This window comes from Sturnira hondurensis, unplaced genomic scaffold (genome assembly GCF_014824575.4).
Source record: "Sturnira hondurensis isolate 20B ecotype Veracruz unplaced genomic scaffold, ASM1482457v3 Scaffold0001509, whole genome shotgun sequence".
Taxonomy (NCBI): domain Eukaryota; kingdom Metazoa; phylum Chordata; class Mammalia; order Chiroptera; family Phyllostomidae; genus Sturnira; species Sturnira hondurensis.
The window spans coordinates 5,943,139-5,964,123 of record NW_028074140.1 but is presented as its reverse complement, the minus strand read 5'-3'; the positions used below and the strand labels follow the sequence as shown (position 1 = coordinate 5,964,123).

Below are 20,985 nucleotides of genomic sequence, written 5' to 3'. Positions count from 1 at the left end.
TTGGGAACTATGTTCCCATCATTCCCAGCTGTCTTCCACCCCTGGGCTCTGAACTATGAGACGAGGGATTCTTTTTCTTTACACAAATACATGCTAGTTTTTCTTTTTTTTTTATTTTGGTGTCAGAGAACTGTGAATACCTAAGGTATTAGCTAATATGAGCATTCAATTATAACACTATATTGTAGATTGTAATTAGTCTATGCATTATGCTATATGTTGTGTTACAATTTTTATTTTGAACAGTCATATCTATTTCAAAGGATTTAAGAGGGAAAAGATCTTTAGGAGGTCTTCAAATAACATTATTTCATTCATCATTTGGTTATGATGTTAGTGAGAAAAAAATCAGTTCCCAGCTGGGACCACTATCTGTCTGGGTTTTCTCCTCCATTCCAACAGGTTAATTGGTGCGTCTGCATTGTCCCAGTCTGAATGAGTGTGGGAGTGTGTGTGGGTTGACCTTGCAGTAGAAGGGCTTTCGATAGATCCCTGGAGGAAGGGCTGGTGTTGGGGTAGTTCCCACCTTGAGCCTCAGGCTGCTGGGACTGATTCAGGCCACCCACAGTTCTGTTCTGGATTAAGTGGGTTGGAAAATCAATATCCTATTTTTAAAATTAATTTTTCTTAAATATATATACATAGTTTATATTTATTTCAGTGTTTAGTATTAGAAATATTTTGAGTCTTTACTTAGAAGTTTGGTGATGTTTTGCAGTTTCCAAGAACTTATTAATTATATTAATAATATTAATATATTATTATATTAATAATAATATTGAGGGCTTAGTGTAGTCTCTTTAATTATTTAGATACTTATCATTTCTGTTGTTTTTTTCATCCATTGTTCCATCTTGTATCATTTTTCTTTAGCATAAAGAATTTCTTTAGCATTTTTAAAGGTTTGTTGATGACGAATTCTCTTATTTGTACAGTTTCACCTGAAACTTTACTTCACCTTTATTCTTGAATGGTATTTTTGCTGTTTGTAGATTTCTGAGTTGATAGTTTTTTTCTTTCAGGACTTTGAAAGTTGTTCTGCTGTTTTCTAGCCTTCGTGATTTCTGTCGAGAAATCTCCAGTCATTTGCATTGATGTTCACCCTGTAAAAATACATTGAGTTTTTTTTTCCTGTAGATACTTTTATTTTTCCCTGTATCTTTTATTTTCAGCAGTTTGATAATGATATATGTAGGCATATTTTTCTGTGGTTTTATCCTCTTTGGAGTTTGATGAACTTCCTGAATCTGTAAATTCCTTCACCAAATTCAGGACTTTTCAGCTGTTACTTCCATAAATATTTCTGTAACAATTTTTCATCTCTCCTTCTTGGACTCCAGTGACATGAATATGAGACTCTAATATTATCCCACAGGCCCCCGAGACTTTGTTCATTTTTTTGAAACCTTGTTTTCATTGTTATTCAGATTTTTATCATCTTCATTTTGTTATTGAACCCTTGCTGCAAATTTTTTATTTCAGATAATTTCTTTTTCAGTTCTAAAAATTTTATTTAGTTAATTTTTTGTAGCTTCTGTTTCTTTACTGAGAACTTCTGTCTTCATTTCAGATGTTCTTACCCTTACCTCATGGAGCACAGCCAGAAAAGCTTTTAAAAGTTGTTTTAACTAATACTTCCAATATCTGGGATGTCTGAGGTTGATTACCTTTTGGAAAAGGATACCTTTTGATTGACTTTTCCCTTGAGATTTGATTACAAATTCATTCATGTAAGAATGCTAATATAGCAATGAATTGAGATTTGCTATTTTTAATATGACATGTATTTTTTAAATTTTGCTGTATTTCTCTCAAGATTAATTAATTTTTCTGTAAAAGTTAAGTCATGTTGAGAAATACAAAAGGAAATAAAGTTAGGTGACTTTGGATTTGGAAATTATAAAATAATGAAATGGATAGGTTAAAAAAGAATGTGTTATAATTTATTTGATGTACTTAGGTCTACAAAAAAAGTTGTACAAGGGAATTTATTATATAACCATAGACAAGTTAGTGTGCAGGCAGGCAAAACTGGAATTCAGAGCTCCTGATTCCTAGAAAATTGTGAAATTTTACATGTTGAAACCTGTGTTTAAAAGCAAGTTGAGTATACAAGTTGTATTTGGTACCTTAGTGCCTGTATTTTATTTAATACAACTATATTTTAGTTTCTGAGAGGACAAAGAAAGGGAGCAGGAAATATTTATTTTTAGTGAATGTTGTCAGGAAACTGGATCTTATGTATAGGTTCCTACTTCTAGTATATTATTTCATATTATAAACATAATTCTGTGTCAGTAAATGCCCCTCTCCTATATATTTTAAATAATAGACTTTATTTTTTTAGAGCAGTTTTAAGGTCACAGCAAAATTGAGTGGAAGGTACAGAGTTATTCCATATAGTACCTCTACACATGCAATATTCCTGATTATCAACATCCTGCACTGGAGGGGCACATCTGTTACAATTTGATAAAACTACAGTAACACATCATAATTACCCAAAGTCTGTTGTTTACATGCGGGTTCATTCTTGTTGTGCATTCTGTGGGTTTGTACATAGTATTGACATTTACCCACCATTATAGTATCATACAGAGTAGTTTCGCTGTCCTAAAAATCCTCTGTGCTTTACCTGTTCATTCCTATCCTCCCCAACCCACTGATCTTTTTACTGCCTCCATAGTTTTGTTTTTTCCAGAATGTCTTATAGTTGGAATCACACAGTATGCAGTGTTCAGGCTGACTTTATTCACTTAGTGATAGGCATTTAAATTTCCTCTTTGCCCTTTCATGGCTAGATAACTCATTTCCTTTTACTGCTGAGTATTTCACTGCCTGACTGTACCACACTTTACCCATTCACCTACTTACTGAAGACCTCTTGGTTGTTTCCAAGCTTTGGCAGTTATGAATAAAGCTGCTGTAAGCATCATGTACAGGGTTTTTGTATAGACATAAGTTTTCAGTTCCCCTGAATAATCACAAAGCATGATTGCTGGGCTATATGATAAGAGTATGTTTAGTTTTATATGAAACTGTCAACCTGTCTTCCAGAGTGGCTGTATTATTTTGCATTCCCACCAGTGAGTGAAAGTTCCTGTTTACTCCATATTCTTGCTAGCATTTGATGGCCATTCTAATGGGAGTATAGAATATACCACAGTGAAATATAGTGGCATCTCATAGTTGTGTAAATTGCATTTTTCTGAGGACAGAGATGTGGGCATCTTTTTATGTGGTTATTTCCATGTGTGTATGTTTGATGAGGTGTCTGTTAAGCTCTTTGGCCCATTTTTTTATTGGGTTGTTCATTTTCTTACTGCTGAGTTATAAGAGTTCTTTGTATATTTTGGATAATGCATCTTTGTCAGGTGTGTCTTTTGCGGATATTTTCTCCAAGAATATGGCTTATTATTTTCATTGTCTTGACAGTATTTTTTGCATAGCAGAATTTTTAATTTTAATGAAGCCTGTCTTAACAGTTCTTTATTTTATGGATTGTGCCTTTGTTGTATGTAAAAGCTCGCTGCCAAACTGAAGCTCATCTAGATTTTCTCCTATGTTATCTTCTAAGAATTTTGAACTTTTGTTATTTTCATGTAGTCTGATCCATTTTGAGTTGATACACATAAAGAGTATAAAATCTTTATCCAGGTTCATGTTCTTACATATTGATGTACAGTTGTTCCAGCACTATTTGTTAAAGAGATACTTTTTTCCCTTTGTTGTATTGCCTTTGCTCCTTTGTCAAAGGTAAGTTAGCTATATTTATGTGGGTCTATTTGGGGCCTCTTTATTCTGTTCCATTTATCTATTCTTTCACTAATACAGTCTGAAAAGGCGTAGAGGTGTAGAGGAAACTTAAGTGCACATTACCATGTGAAAGAATCCAGTCTAATTACAGTAGCTGTGTAGTTAAGCCTTGAAGTCAGTAGCTTCAGTCTTCCAGCCTTGCTCTCCTTCAATATTGTGTTGGCTCTTCTGGATCTTTTGCCTCTCCAAATAAACTTTAGTGTAATTTTGTCAATATCCTCAAAATAACTTGCTGGGAATTTGATTGGTATTGCATTGGTTCTGGAGATCAATTTGGAGGAATTGACATCTTGACAATATTGAGCCTTCCTATTCAGGAATATGGAATATTTCTCCATTCATTTAGCTTTTCTTTGATTTTATTCATTAGAGTTTTATAGTTTCCCTTATATTAAATTTAAACCTAAGTATTTCCTTTTAGGGATGCTAATGTAAAATGGTATTGTGTTCTTAATTTCAAGTTCTGTTTGTTTATTGATGGCATATAGAGAAGTGATTAACCTTTTTATGTATTAACCTTGTATTATGCAGCTTTGTTTGTTAGTTCTGGAGGGCTTTTTGTCATTTCTTTCAGATTTCCTACTTGGACGATTATGTCATTTGTGAACGAAGAGTTTTATTCTTCCTTCTCAATCTGTATACATTTAGTTCCTTTCTTACCCTACTACTTTAGGTAGGACTCCAGTACAGTGTTGAAAAGCAGTAGTAAAGGGGACATCCTTCCCTCGTTCCTGATCTCAGTGGGAAAGCTTCAACTTTCTCGTCATTAATTATAGTGTTAGCTTTTTGTAGCTATTCTTTCTCAGAAAATTGAGGAAGTCCTGTCTTTTTAAAGTTAACTGAGAATTTTTATCACAAATGAGTGTTGGAGCCATTCTGCTACATTTTTATGTAGATGTGCTATAGGCTATTTCAAAATTTCTAGTATTCTAGGCAATCTGATTGACAAATTTGTGGCCAGTTCTTAGGCATATTCATATTTATTCTCTTAGAATTTATTTAACAAGTTATTGAGTATTTGCTGCTAGCAACTGAATAAAAATTATTGAATAAAAGAAACATATTTTCCTTTCCTTACAGAGTTTGTAGTCTATGAACAGATGATAATTATACGATAATGAGAGAAGAGAAATGATGATGGAAGAAGTAGACATTCTCTAGGAGCATATAGGCCAGGCCAGTGAGCTACCCAGACTCAGCTCTAGAGGTGAGGTTGAAGTTGTCAAAACATCTTTCAGAAGTAATGTGTAAGCTTATTTGTTTTTACAGTCCTTCAGTTGAAAGTGTTTAGGTAAACGTAGGTCCCCCTTTGTGAGAGTTCAGGTGAATGAGCTCCTCAGAGAAAAAGCCAGCCCTTTAAATTTTCCCAATAAGAATTGATGTTTTTAAAGCTGTAAAGAAATGTTCTCATGTCATAGAGGATAAGTTTACTTAAGAAGCTGATGACAAAAATAATATGAATTAGGAGTGACCTCAAAATATTATTTATTATATAAAAAGTTTACTGTTTACAAGGAAAAAACAGATTAATTTGCCCTTACTAAAATCAAGAACTTCTAATCATTAAAATCTAGCATTTAAGAAAGCCACACATACTGGAAAAATATTTGCAATATGTTTCTGACATGACATGGAATTTTTATCCCAGAACATGAAAAAAATACCTACAAATCAATAACAATTGAAAAATGGGGAAAATACTTGAAGAGACTATTCAGGAAGAGGATATTCAAATGGCTATTAAACACATGAAAAATTGCTGAGCATCATTATTAATTGGGGAAATGAAAATTCAAACCACAATAAGATATACTCTATACTTGCCATAATAGCAAAAAGGAAAAAGATGGAATATGCTGTATTAGAATGTTGACAGAGAGCAACTGAAATTTTCATATAGTGCTCATAGGAGTATAATTTAAATAACCATGTTAGAAGATTGTTAGTGATCCAGCTCCTAGGTACATACCAAACAAATTTGTTCACTTGTTTGCTAAGAGATGTATATATATCAGAAAGTGTGTTACTGGTGCTAAAAAGTGATAACCACCCAAAGGCCCATTAACAGTAGAGTGGGTTGTTTGTTCACACAATGGAATATTTTATAGCAAGGAGAATGAGTAACCTGTTACTGTTACCAAACAAGGGTCCGAGGCGGGGGGGGGGGGGCGGTAATACTTGGCCCACCAAGGGATGCCAAAAACTGCTACAGAAAACAGGGGCCCCTCCCAAGGACAATATATTAATATCTACTGGGCTCTTCTTTCCGCCGCCAATTGGAAAGACGTCTCTCAATGCCAGAGGTTTGTGATAAGGAAACAAAATGTTTATTTAATGCTATTTAGGCCTAATGCCTTCATTAAAATATTAAAGTCTTTAAGGGTATACACCTACACCCCCACACACACAGCACTCCCTTCTCCCACTGTCCCAACTCCAGGTACCGTAAATCAGGAAGAGTACACGTCCATTTTTCAGGTCGCTGGCACCGTGGGCTGTGTCACTGTCCAGACAGGATCTCCAATTAATCCAAAGTCATGCAGCACCTTCCACTGGCAAGAGTTCTTTGTACCAAGTTCCACTCAAAGTCTCTCCCGCTTTCCAGGCCACTCGGCCAAAGGGAGCACCCCAAAGCCGCGTGGGCCTCTTCTACCAAAGCCGCACTCCACCAAAAGCGCGTCTTTCTTCTTCACCTGGCCACAGGGATCTCCATTCTGGCAAAGCTGCGTGGTCTTCCCTTTCGCCTGGCCAAGAGGGAGTCTTAACTCTGTTGAAACTGTGTGGCTCTCTCCTTTCACCTGGGCAAGAGGAGTTCCTCACTCTGCCCCAAAACCGCATGGCTTTCTCACTCTAAGGGCTGCTGCGCGTCTGGGTTTAAATCCCATATTCCTTCGCAGCCCCATTTCCTACTCCTCCCACAATCAGTTACACCTGCCAGTATTTCTGTATTATTACAAGGTTACTGGGCTGCCATCATTAGTCTGGGCAGGTATGGCCCCATGGCGTGGAGCCAGTCAACTTCAAGCTCTCACGCAGGTGCTGTAACTTGGACCTGCCCCAAGAGCATGGCCACAGCTATTTAACATATCTATGAAACCAGTTAAAGCTTATAGATATGTTAAATGACCATTCCAGAGGTTAGCTGTGAAACTGTTGCTATCCAAAACAGCTCTCAATTCAATGGCCCTGTTCCATTTGTCCCTCCCCCCTGGGGTGGGGGGCATCTTAATATTTCCTGGACACCCTGAGCTCTGGATCCATTCCAGATTCTTTTCTGGGGCCCCCCTCCTGGCTGCACCCTGTTACATTACTATATCCAGGAATATAGAAGAATCTCCTGTACAAAATATTAAGAACAAAACCCCAATACAAAAGAATATGTTCTATATAATTTCTGTTTTATAAAGAGAAAAAACAGGAGAAACCAATCCATGCTAGCAGAAGCCCATGTGGGAAAAGGGTAAAGAATGGAAGGGAACATGTGTAGAGCTTCTGGGTATGATGATAATGTACTCTTTCTTTATCTAGGTATTGGTTACACAGGGATATTGGATTTGTGAAAATACCGAGTTGTGCTCTTTTCACAAGTTCAATTTCCTTGTTATGGTATGTTGTTATAAAGTATTGGTTTTAAATATTGTAAGAAAACTATAATGTAGCTAAAAGCTTTATAATCTAGATTTCATTACTGACATGGTCACCAGCAAGCAGTGTCCGCTGCATTGTGGATGAGACACGAGACAAATTCACATGGACTACTGAGTACTGTGGAGGAAAAGGGACAGCACAGCCACTCTCTCAGGGGAGAGCACCTTTGCCGCTCTTTCTAGAGGAGAGCGCTCTGGCCCTTGCCTTGACAAGCTTTTATTGCTTTTCTGGGCACATTACATTGAGGATGGTCTTCATTTACTATGCACAGGTTCGCTTTAGGTGGTTACCTTTTACAGAAAACAAAGGAGAGGATACAGCTAATTATATCACGAAGAAGGGTATTTGCAAATTCAAAGGGAAAAGTGATTGAATTAGTTATACTTGTCCTTGGAAGAGTTAGCATAGATTTTAGGAAGTTACTTTAAAGATATGCAGTAAACGTTTGCTGTCTCAAATCAGGGTAAGGGAGTTTTAGCAAAAAGCAAGTCTCAAAGTGGCCTAGATACAATGCAGTCCTGATTCCCCACGGGAGAACCTATCCATGGGCATGGGTCCTGTGCATAGGATCTTGCTTTCCACTGGCTGTCCGAGTGGGAGCTTGGCCCACACCAGGCAGACCCGTCTCCTATACATTGTGTTGCTCACTATACTTCAAGGTTAAGAAGTATAAAAATAGTCCCTTTTCTAAGTTAAAATGTAAATGTTTGATGTGATGACATATTTTTAGTTTGAAACTATAACCATTTTAGAATAATAGCATTCTTAATTCAGATAGTAATAAACCTTCCTTTTATAATAAAGCAGTACTTTGAACTTCTTATAAATCTAACATGTTTTCAAGATTCAGTTTTGTCTCATGTAGTCAATCTTAGTATATATACACAAAGCAATAAATTTTGTTTTTTATTAATTATAACAAAATAAATTAATATCTCAAGGGGTGATTAGAGAGATTTCCTTTTTTTTAGAATCTTAACTGACTTTTTGTTAAAACAGGTAAGATGAATAAAAATGTGTTTTTGGTTCATTCTTACCCTCAGGAGGAACTATAAATAGCTGCTCTTGTTCTTTCTCCCCTTCATATCAAGGGAATGTTCTATTTCTGTAATACAGAGAGACATAATTATAACAGATAAAACATGCCAGTCCATTATCTGTTACTGTTTTTTTTTTCCACAGTCAATTCCATCATCTCCAGAACCAATTAGTCTTCTCGCAGAAGATGTTAGTACAAACTCCAATGGTCCAAAACCTGCAGAAGTTGTGCTAGATGATGACAGAGAAGATCTTTTTGCAGGTAATTATAACTATATTTTTTAAAATACTAGCAAATTATAGTATATATCCTGTTAGGAAGTATTCTATAAAGTAAAACTGAAATTTTGTGTATGTCAGTGGCAGCTCTTCTTGTTACCACTTAGAAGGATAAGAAATTTCCATTTAGATAACTGAAAAATACAGACTGTTGAGAGAAGCAAAACGTGATCCTTTATGGTTTTAAACATGTAAAAATAAATCATATATTATAATTTGGCTGTTTTGATCAGCACTTAGACTCAAAAAACTGATGGTTGTGGTATTCATACTTTGAGAAATAGCAAGGATTATACTCTTTATAAATTACACATGGTCACAAAGCAAAATTAAGCTCTGGATTAAAAAATAGCTTACTATAGCTCTGGCTAGTGTGGCTCAGTGGATTGAGTGTGGGCTGTGAACCAGAGGGTTGCTGGTTTGATACCCAGTCAGGGCACATGCCTGGGTGGTAGTCCAGGTCCCCAGTGGGAACCATGTGAGAGGCAACTACACACTGATATTTCTCTCCCTCTCTTTCTCCTTCCCCTCCCCTCTCTCTAAAAATAAATAAATAAAATACTTTAAAAAAATCACTTAATATATAGTCTGTATATGTTCGGAATCTCTTTGTTTTAATGGTTCAGTATTTACCACTTGTTACATTTTGATTCACTTTTAGTTGGGTAAATTGATCTTTGAGGAATTTAATTTTGATATGAGTCAGGGTTTGGTGTAGTCCACACTACCTTTTAAAAATTGGACTCTTCAAAACAATGCTATGCTTAAAAAATTAAAATTAAGATAGCATTTAATGTGTGGATATTACAGAGCCAAATATTTCTTAGAATTAGGACACAAAAATTTAAAATAGTGATTCTGTGCATTTAACAGTTTAATTTACCTGAGCTGGCTTTCATTGAGTTAAAATTTAATATTATGTCCTCAGCTTTTATAGTGTTTGAATATTCAAACCATTCTGAATTTTTTGTACAATTATGTTTGAATATATAGTCCTTCATCACAAAGGTCCATAAATTTACTTGATTAGTGAGAAGTTTTCACTGTAACCAAATGTCAACCATATGCACCTCCCCCTTTTATAGCTACCTATTAACTTAGAATAAAATCATAGTTAACCAAAGTCATATTTTTGTGTTTGTTTTCTTTCATGGACTTTTTACAGGTAGTCCTTAAAAGTTTTTTTATAGCATTTATGTTTCATTCTAAAAATTGACTCATTTCTCTGCTAACTAGATTGTATTAATCTAAAATTATGTGTATTCCTCTTATACTATAGGGTCATACATTAAAGTTTGGATTACCTATTTTATTAAAGAGTTTTCACCTTAAAGTCATATAAATAAATTATGTTGAAGCTCTTAGCAACAGAATTGTGGGGTGTGTGCATGTGAGCACAAGGAAAGGGAATTTTGAGTAATTTTAGAGTATGCAGTTTTCTAAGTGGGGACTAAACAATGATATTGATTTGCTCATTTAGCTTGTTACAAAGAATCTTTTTCATGTTTTAGTCCACATGCCAGCCTATACTAAACATTGTGATTCAAATATAGTCAACATCTTCCATGTTTGTTGTAAAAGAGAGAAATGGACTAAACATAAAATAGTCATGTTTCCTTAGCTATTTAAAAACACTTTTTATGCTTTATCTTTTTTTCTCAAACTCAGCTGCATTTCTTAATGACATTATGAGTTGTCTCTAAGACCTAATCTGATCATTTTTATATCAGTGAGCAAATACTACACCCGCATCTTACTTTTTTTACAAAGCCTCTGAGTCCATGTTATCACCCCTCCTCCTGTGGAGGAGTGTGTGTGGTTCTAGGAGAGCGTAACAGAGAGTAGCAGTGTTACTGGGATGATGAAAACTGTTGTCCAGTAATAAGAACATTTACTTAATTATTTCTCCTTTATCAGAGGAGAGAATATAGATACTGCCCTAGTGATTTCGAGATTTTAATTTTAAAACCATAAAAGGATTTGATTGTATCAGCATGTATGCCAATGTGTTTTGTGTAGCATTTCAAGTTCTAGTATGTCAGAAGTGGTACCAGAAAAAGTTCCAGTGTGACATGTTATCATTATTAGCTAAAAGTGTTCACCAAATATGGTTGACTACAGAGTCCCTCTCTACCATTTTTACATCCTGCACTAAAGCTTCACTGAACACACTTTAGGGAAGCTCTCATAGAGGAGTTAAGTAAGGGTAGTAAGCAAATTGCCAGTATTGAAATTTACCTGAACTTTTACAGCTTGTTTCTTTCAGGATACTTAGTTTATTTCACTTATATTTTTCATCAGGTAATACCAATTGTAAGTTTAATGAGTGTAAGTTTAATGTTTCTCTTTGTTTAAAAATTCTCTTGTGTATATTATATGAGTGAAATGTTACTTAGCTGACATTTGTGCTTGTTCTCTAAGTATCTCTTACAAGGAAAAGTTCATCATTGTACTTAGTACCTACGGGTCATCTCATTGAACCTTAAGGTCCAGTTAAATGAAATTAAACTTCATCAACTTGTGTTTTGTTACTTTATTTTTAATAAAAGAAATCATAATCTTAAACTTTTAAGACAGACTATGTATTAGCATGCTACTAAGTTTGTATACATTTATATTTTCCCCCTCCATGTTAGTTATTTAGTTAGCTTTTCTTATTTTGAGGCCACTACTGTATATGAAATAGCCTGTCACAGTCTGTACAAAGAGTACAAAACCTGGTTTTTCAGTGAAGTGAACTGTGATTGAAAAGTCATACATAATGACTTTGAGTAAACTGTACTGATATCTCAATAAAGTTACAGTGTGTTTTATAGTTTCTTGTCTATGGCTCTGTTGCCAACAACAGCACCTCTTTCAGAGAATTTTGGGTTTCTTTTTGTTTTGTTGGCTACTTCTTGTTTTAATTCTTTGTAGATTAAAGAGCTATACCTCCTAGGCTTTGATACTGCCTTCTTACTTTATATTTACTGCTCATCGGTTTCATTTCTTTAAAAAAAATGAATAAATGCTAGCATTCTTAATAGCCTGATATGCATATAAGATTTAAGTTTGTTATATTGGGGGTCATCTGTAATCTATTCAACATCTGTAGTTTTGCTTTTTGGTTGTTTTTTTTTTTTTTGTCCTTCCTCTGGTACCATAGTTTGAAAGATTTTGGTTATTTATTTTTAATGTCAAGAAAATAGAGCAATGCCAAATGAAAATCTCATCAAAATGAGATAACCAATAAGAGTAGATTGGTCAAATTAAGTTGTTTACACGTATATGTTAACATATTTGTCTTACTTCAGGTAACTATGTTATTACTGCTGTGCTTTTTGAGGTGTTCAAGTTAAAATGGCTCACTGAACACCGTTTTACCTTGTCAGACCTCTAGGAATCTAAGAACCTCAGGCTAGAAACCAGTGGTCTGATCCTATTTCCCCTGTGGTCCTGCCTGCCTTTTCCTGGTATCAGTGCTATAAACCAACGGAGCTGTGGGTTTCATTATGGCCGCTGATTGTAATTTTCATTTTTATGGCTTTGCTTTTTGCTTATGGTATTCATTTTCATGGAAGTCTACCCATTCAAATCTTCTCCAACAGGTGTTGAGAACTTCTTGATTTTCTCTGTCGTATTGTCTGCCATCATAGCTCAAATTACAGTGTTTGTTCTGTAGTGTATATGGCAGTTAAATGTCTTGCAACATTCTTTTTATTGTTCACTTGGATGTTACTTGTCTTTTTATTATTTAACATTCCACATGCTTATGTCTTATTTTCCCACTAGATTATAAACTCCCTGAGGGCAGGTATGATATTTTACATTTCTTTGTGTTCATAATTGCATTTAGCACAATGTTACATAGCTTGTAGGTAATTTATTGATATGGTTTTAAATATTTTTAATTTTAGATTTTTCAAGTGAATGAGCATTTTGAATTAAAACCTAAGCACCTATTTGCTTTGTGTCATATTTGTGTATTCAACTAATACCCAGTAATCTTTAGCAGTGAATTGCTTTAGATTACTAACTTTGTAAATTTTCTCTTAACAAATTTTTAATCCCAGTTGGGATATTGCCAGGAAGTCTTCTGCCCAAAATTTGTGTTTATATGTATAAAATAATCAGTGTTAGTCTGAATAAAGATTTTGAAAGGTAAGTTACCACAAGTACAAGCTATATTACAAATCCAAACACAAATGAATGTGGAATTTTTCACATCATTGCTTTCCTACTAGCTTCATTCCTACCATTAGATTATTATAGATAATTAAGGTGACTTACTAGAATTCTTCCTAAAATCAACACAATCATTGTTGGTTTTAGAGTTTTGCTAAATAACCGAGGAAGGATTCATAAAATTACATATCACAACTTAAATAACATTATTTTGGTATGTATTTGTGGATAGTATAAAAAAAGTTTTATAATTAATTAACTGCTCTATAGACTATTGGGGGTTTGTTACCAGTGTCCTTAACTAACTTGTTTAATTCGTTTCTAGAAGCCACAGAAGAAGTTTCACTGGACAGTCCCGAAAGGGAACCTATCCTCTCCTCCGAACCTTCTCCTGCAGTTACTCCTGTGACCCCTACTGCACTCAGTGCTCCCAGAATCGAGTCAAAGAGCATGTCTGCACCTGTGATCTTCGATAGATCTAGGGAGGAGGTATGGAAAAATGTTTGCATTCTAAATTAGTATGTAAATACTAAGCTTTTTGTTCCCCACCCAACAGCGCCCTCCTGTTAGATATTTCTAATCAAAGATTTTTAGACATTTTAGGAAAAGAACACTGGACTAAAGAATAAAGAAGTCCAGTGATTTGTCCCTGACTGGTGTGGCTCAGTGGACTTGAGTGCCGGCCTGCAAACCATAGGGTTGCCAGTTCAATTCTCAGTCAGGGCACGTGCCTGGTCCTGGGTTAAGGGCATGTGAGAGACAACCACACATTGATGTTTTTCTCCCTCTCTTTCTCTCTGCTTTCCCCTCTCTAAAAATAAATAAATAAATAAAATCTTTAAAAAAAGAAAGTCCAGTGCTTTCGTTTCTGATTTTATGCCACCACTTTTTAACTCAGTGATTTGGGCAAATCACTTTCCTTCGTAAGTCAAGGAGTTTGTCATTTGTGATCTTAAAATGATGTGTGCCTCTCAGGGTTCCTGTGTTGGTCAAATAAGGGAATGTGTGAAAGTGCTTTGAAAACTTAATACAGTAAAATGATAGTTTGAGTAATTTTATTATGTAAAAGCATGTAATTAATGTTACTGGTTATGTTGGTGGGTGGAGGATGGGTCTGACTGGAGAAAAAGGAGAGCGTAAGAGGGCCTTCTGGGTTGTAATAATAGTGTTTGTTCCTTGATGTAGGTTTTATTTACAAAGATGTGTTTACTTTGTGAAAGTTATCAAGCTATACTTAGGATTTATATACTTTATGTATGCTGCATTTCAAATATGGCTTACTTTTTAAAAATGTGTACAAGAGGATAACATCGAAGTAAAAAGACAGTTTTAAGAACTAACTTTTCCTTTTAGATAGTCTTAGACTGTCAATATTGCTTTAAAATAAAGCAATATTCAACAGTTTCTTTGTTTCTTGAGAATAACAAAACTTCCTGCAGAGTTGCTGTTAGAATTACTTATTTAGAATGCCATTAGAAAATGCTCCTCTGCGGTCTTGTGGGTCACTATTTTTCCTACTTACTGCCTTTTTAGTGAGCTTTCTAGTGCTTTCGTTGGCTTTAAGAACATGTGTTTACCAGGTAATTAAATCAGATGCTGAAGTTGCTTGTTGGTATAATAATTTTTGCAAGTATGTAGTAGTAATCTACTGGCAGAAGTAATGACTCCCTCCTGGTTATTGAAGGATAGAGATACCGCCTGACCAGTGTGGCTCAGTTGGTTGGATGTTGTCCCACAAAGCAAAAGGTTGCCGGTTTGATTCCGTCATGTCACATGCCTGGATTGTGGGTTCCATCCCTGGCTGGGGTGTGTTTGACAAGCAGCTGATCGATGTTTCTCTCTTGCATCAATGTTTCTATTCTCTTCCTCTTTCTCTCTCTCTCCTTTCCCTTTCTCTAAAAATAAAATAAATAAAATCTTTAAAGAAGAGAATAGATATACAACTTTGAAAAATGCTACTAGTAAGCATAATTAAGGAGCTGTTTAATAATCTGAGTCTGAGGATTTGATACATATTGCAAAAATATTTAGAGTATTTCTACAGAAGACTAAAATGCTTTTTCCACATCTGAGGAGTTGTAAGAACACAAGACTTTGTGTAACTTTTCCAAATGACCCTTTTCCTGTTGTGTTTGGGTATGTGTTTTACATAGTCAAGAAATATGAGAGCTTTTATTTTTTTAGAAATGGAGTACTTAAATGGCTTTTTAAATTGATTTATGTGACAGTGACCCTAGTAAAGTTAGATGATAAAAATTACAGTGATTAGTGTTATGACAATAATATAAATTGGAATCTTTAACACCAAAAATATTTTTTAGATTGAAGAAGAAACAAATGGAGATGTTTTTGATATAGAGATTGGTGTATCAGATCCAGAGAAAGTTGGTGAGTCAATATTTATTGTATTTTGTATTTCTTTTTGATAATAAACTTGGTTGTTAATGTGCTGCTTTGTCTTTACTAAATGCATTGTTACTGTATTAAAATGGTACCTGCATTTTTAAGCTCATGGGAGATTTTTATTTTATTTTGTTTTTTCTAGCTTTATTGAGATACAGTTGACAAATAAAAATTATATATATTTAGGATGTACAATGTGATGATTTAATGTATATACACATTATGAAATTACCACAGTTTAATCAGTGCATTACCTCAGATAGCTACCTTGTGTGTGTGTGCATGTGTAATTAAGCTTCTGTTTTTTAATAGCATTGTTTGACTTTTCTTATAGGTGATGGCATGAATGCTTACATGGCGTATAGGGTAACAACAAAGGTAAGCCTTTGCTCCTTTAAAAATACTGAGCTCTCACTATGTATAGCACAAGGATGATCAAGTTGAAAGTGGTCCCTGTGTTTAGCAAGATGACCATGTAGGAAAGATGGCAAATACATTTTTATAATGAACTGTGAGGGGTTTGATAGGTAAAGTATTCTTTGAGAGCATGCAAGAAGGGACCTAATACAGGCAAAGGTAGGAGCAGTGACCAGGGGAGGTGGTGAGGGGGAGAAAGGTGAATGCATCTTCCAGGCAAAGGGATTTGCTTTGTGTAAAAGCCAGAAGTCAGAAAAGCATTGTGCCTTCTAGGACCTGCAAGAAGTGGTACCTGATTGAATTGTGTGGCAGTAAGCCTCCTATGTTACGAATATCAACCTTAAGGAATTTGAACTTCATCCTGAGGATAATGAAGAGCCATTGAAGAGGTTCAAACAAAAGTGTGGGGGAATTAGAAAGATCTCTCTGACTCAGTATGAATTGGGGGTCGGGATTTCTAGTTAAGAGGCCATTGCAATTCTTAAAAGGATTGTAGGCCTTCACGTTTTAAATGGGAGAGAGAGGGTCTGTATTAATTTTAGCTGTGAGAAGTAATGCTTTATACTGTGGGATTGGTTCTGAGGGTGAGAGAAATATATGGCTTCTTGAGTTGCGTAGGAGGTAGAATCAATAAGGCTTGGATGTAAGGAATAAGAAAGGAGAGACTGCCTAAGTTACCAAGTAGAGGAACTTTGTGGTGCTTTGGGTGGTCCTGGAGAAAAGGCAACACAAGTGGAGAAACCCAGTGTGGACAGTGAGGAGATTTGTTCATTTATTGAACAGATGTTTATTAAACACTAACTGTGAAGTCAGGCTCTTTTCCAAGCACTAGGGTGAAATGGTAATCAGGGTAGCCAAGTGTCCTCCCCTTGTGGAACTGTGTGCCAGCAGGGGAAAATCTGGTGAATTTGAGGTGGCAGCGAGATTTCAGTGGAGGTGTTCCTTGAACATTTCGAGATGTTGGACTGAAGCTCTGAGGAGATCTGGATCAGAGATAAGGGTTTGAGAGTCATTACCATAAATAGATACAGAGACAATGAGATGGGTCAAAGGATGGCACAAGGGAAATAGTTCTGTCCTCTTAAGTTTCCATACAAATACTTATGATTTAGGGTTTTTATTTGTTAGCAATCTGTAAACCACATTAGTTAACTACTCTGGATTTTTTTGTAAGGTATACCAATGTGTGTACAAACATGTATGTTCACAATTATATATGACATTAACTTTGGAGTGATTGCTTAGTATACAGAATTTGAAATACCTCTTTTTCATTTACAGACTTCTCTTTCGATGTTCAGTAAGAGTGAATTTTCAGTTAAAAGAAGATTTAGTGACTTTCTTGGTTTGCATAGCAAGTTAGCAAGCAAGTATTTACATGTCGGTTATATTGTGCCACCAGCTCCAGAAAAGAGTATAGTAGGTAAGTATGAATAAAAAAGACAAAACAACTTTGTTACTGTTACTGTATAGCTTTGTAGATGCCCTGATCATAATGACATAGTGTCTAGAGATACGGAAGTTGAATATTCCATTTATGACAGTTATTTAGCAATCAAAGACTGTATAGTCTTTTAGTTTTATTTCCTAACACCTGAGGGTTTTGATTTATATAAAACAATGATGTTAAATATTGGGTTAGAATTTGCCAAATTGAAAACCCTAACTGTTTAGAGTCAAGAGAGTGCCATGTTACTGAGTAACGCTCAGAGGACATGTAATATCATTAGCATTATTAGCACATTAATAATGTTTTCTGAAGGATAGAGGTGTTTTGCTCTCAGCTATATGTCATCCAAAAAGAAGATATGATCTAGCGTCACTCAGATAGGAGCTATTTAAACTGTTTATTTTGTACCTCAATTTAATATTTAAAAGCATTGCTACTTATACAAGTAATAAAGGCTTAGTTAAGAATATGCAGTGAATAGATTACAGCAGAGGAGAACCTCCATTGTCTCACCATTGAGACATCTGTCAATTCTGTAGTGTATGTTTTCCAGTCTTTTCAGTCACAGATTTTTATTTACCTTGCTTTAATAATCTCATATGTACGATTATTATTCTGAAAAATGTCCTAAAGTGAATTTTTTTATCTTTAAATTATTTTACTTCTAACATTTTGTTTGAAGAACAATTTTATCCTATCCTTCATGATTTTGAAACTTGATATATTTGAATTGATTTTTTTTTTTAATTCGAAAACCTAGTTGTCGATTCTTTAGCTTCCTGGTCTCAAGACTTACATTCTTCAAATTTATTGAGAATTGTAAAGAGCTTTTGCTTTTGTGGGCTATATCAATATTATATTAGAATGTTTTAAAATTGTATTTATTAATTCTTTTAAAAATAACCTGTTAACAAATAAAATTTTGTGAAAAATAAAAATAAGAGTACCTTGCTTTTTTATTTTTGTTTTACACTTTTGCAATTTTTAAAAAATTTCTGGCTTAACAGATAGCTATATTCTATCTACCTCCACACCCAATTTGTTGTGACATAACATGTCATATAATCTTTATAAAGCTTTCCTGAGTTTTTATGAAAGAATGAGAGTAAAGAAGACAAATAATTGCTTAATACTGTTATGAAAATAAAACTTCTGTGCACTACCATCCTTCCCTCCAAAAACAGCCTCTGAAACCTTCCAGGTGTTCTTGCCCATACTTTGAGAACTGCTGATCTGATTAGTGTTCTTATTTCTCTCTTTAAACTACCACAGTGGTGTCTTTTGGCATCCTGTTATCTATGTAGGGAACTTAAGTTTTATCTATTATAAATTGATTATTAATATCCTTTGTTCTTTGACTTTAAGTTGTACAATCATTTTTATATACCAAAAGAGGAAAAAACATTATATCTCTTATTTTGCTGGCTAGATATGATGGTGTAATCTATAAACATTAACCAAAAGAAAAGATTTAAAAACTAAATTTTCATGCTCAAGTTCATTGTATTTCAAACTAATATTTTGCCTCAAATATCTTCAACCTTCCACAAATGATTACAGGCTAATAAATAGCACATATAAATTCAAAATAGAAGAAACTTAAGTCCTTAGGGGTGTCCAACCTGTGGCCCAACACAAAGATCATAAATTTACTTCAAACATTATGAGGTTTTTTTTTGTGATTACGTGCCACAAAGTATTTAATGTGTGACCCAAAACAACTTTTCAGTGTGGTGCAGAGACTCCAAAAGGTTGGACACCCCTATGTGAGAATTCTTTTCTGATACTGATTCTGATGGCCTTCTAAGGGTAGTAGGGGACAGTGACGCAGTTATATTCATACTGTTTATAGGTATGACCAAGGTAGACCATTAAATTGTAAGACTGTCACTTAAATTATAGGCATAATTAACATTCATTGACTGTTTGCTAAAGCACTATGCTACATAATTTATGTGCATTCTCATTTAATCCTTGTAACAACTTTAGGAAGTTGACTTACTGTTGTCTTTATTTAGTGATAAAGAAGCTAACGCTCACCAAGGTTATGTATCATGCCCCCTATCATACAGCTGCTAAGAGGCAGAGCTGAGTTCTGAATGCTGACTCGCCGTCTTACTCTAGAGCTGCTGCTCTTAATCACTGTTCTAGTCTGCTTTTAGTTTTTATATTTTTTTATGATTGTTTTGTTTTTATTTTTTACATAAAATAGAAAACCTTTGGGGGTTTTAAAACAATCTAATTCACTTCTGGACAAGATGTAGGCACAGGTAGATACACTTCACCTCCTTGTACAACCAAAAGAAGGACAACAACAAATTTTAAAACAAAGACCAGCCAGAACTGCCAGAAAATCAAACTGTATGGAAGTCCGACAACCAAGGAACTTTCTGACAAGAAGAAACCTCCATCCAGACTGGTAGGAGGGGTGGAGACAGGCAGCGGAGTGGAGTGGAGAGGAAGCCCAGCAAGGCAGTGGCTGGAGGACCAGGCAGGCGAGGCAGCAACTGGGGGTCCCACATTTGTGTCCAGATAAACCGGAACAACAACTGGGAAGCGAGACAGACCACAGAACCCAGAGTTCCAGTGCGGGAAAAGAAAGTCTCAAAAACCTCTGGCTATACAAACCTGCAGGACAAACTCTCAGCCTCACAGGAGAGTTTGTTGGAGAAAGACACGGGGTCTTAAAATGTACACAAGCCCACCACCCAGGAATCACCAGAAGGGCCCAGTTTACTGGGTTGGTTGTGGGTAATGGAGGAAGTGACTGAAAGCAGGTCAAGAGCTGAGCAAGTGGCACTGTTCTCTCTTTGATCCCTCCCAATACCTAAGGTTCTGCCCCTTGCTACATAACAGGCATTCCAAGACAAAGAAATGTGGCTCAAATGAAAGAACAAATAAAAACTCAAAAAAAAAACACAACTAACTTACAAAGACTAGCAAATCTATCAGATGTAGAATTCAAAATGCTGGTAGTCAGAATGCTCACAGAAATGGTTGAATATGGTCACAAAAGAGAGGAAGAAGTGAAGGCTATGCAAAGTGAAATTGCACAGGGAACCAGCAGTGACAAGAAGGAAACCAGGACTCAAATCAACTGTTTGGACCAGAAGGAAGAAATAAACATTCAACCAGAACAGAATAAAGAAACAAGAATTCAAAAAAAATGAGGAGAGGCTTAGGAATCTATGGGACCACTCTAAACATTCCAACATTCAAATCATAGGGGTGCCAGAAAGAAAAGAGGAAGAACAAGCAATTGAAAACTTATTTGAACAAATAATGAAGGAAAACTTCCCCAATCTGGTAAAAGAAATAGACTTCTAGGAAGTCTAGAAAGCTCAGAGAATTCTGAAGAAGTTGGACCCAAGGAAGCATATACCAAGGCATGTCATAATTACACCACCCAAAATTAAAAATGAGAGAATCCTAAAAGCAGCAAGAGAAAAGAAAACAGTTTACCTACACAGGAAGTTCCCATAAGACTATTGGCTGATTTCTTAAAAAGAAACCTTACAGGCAAGAAGGGGCTGGAAAGAAGTATTCCAAGTCATAAAAGGCAGGGACCTACTTCCAGCAAAGCTATCCAGCTGGATATTCTATCCAGCAAAGCTTTCATTTAGAATGGAAGGGCAGATAAAGTGCTTCCCAGATAAGGTCAAGTTAAAAGAGTTCATCATCACCAAGCCCTTATTATATGAAATGTTGAAGGACTTACCGAGGAAAAAGATTAAAAATACAAGCAGTAAGCCCTGGCTGGTGTAGCTCGG

At 35.3% G+C, this 20,985-nt stretch overlaps 1 protein-coding gene across 3 annotated transcripts in view; it reads left to right on the top strand.

Annotated features, from left to right (window-relative positions):
* SNX2 (sorting nexin 2) overlaps positions 1-20,985 on the top strand; it is a 59,526-nt gene that overhangs the window by 15,826 nt on the left and 22,715 nt on the right. For 2 of the 3 annotated variants that reach the window (XM_037028839.1, XM_037028847.1), the window contains exons 2-6: positions 8,647-8,764; positions 13,271-13,434; positions 15,267-15,333; positions 15,683-15,726; positions 17,047-17,188. In XM_037028839.1, coding sequence (XP_036884734.1) covers positions 8,647-8,764; positions 13,271-13,434; positions 15,267-15,333; positions 15,683-15,726; positions 17,047-17,188 — 535 coding nt within the window. Of the gene's footprint in view, positions 1-8,646; positions 8,765-12,552; positions 12,575-13,270; positions 13,435-15,266; positions 15,334-15,682; positions 15,727-17,046; positions 17,189-20,985 lie in introns of all 3 variants that reach the window. The other variant, XM_037028855.1, reaches the window with a different exon arrangement.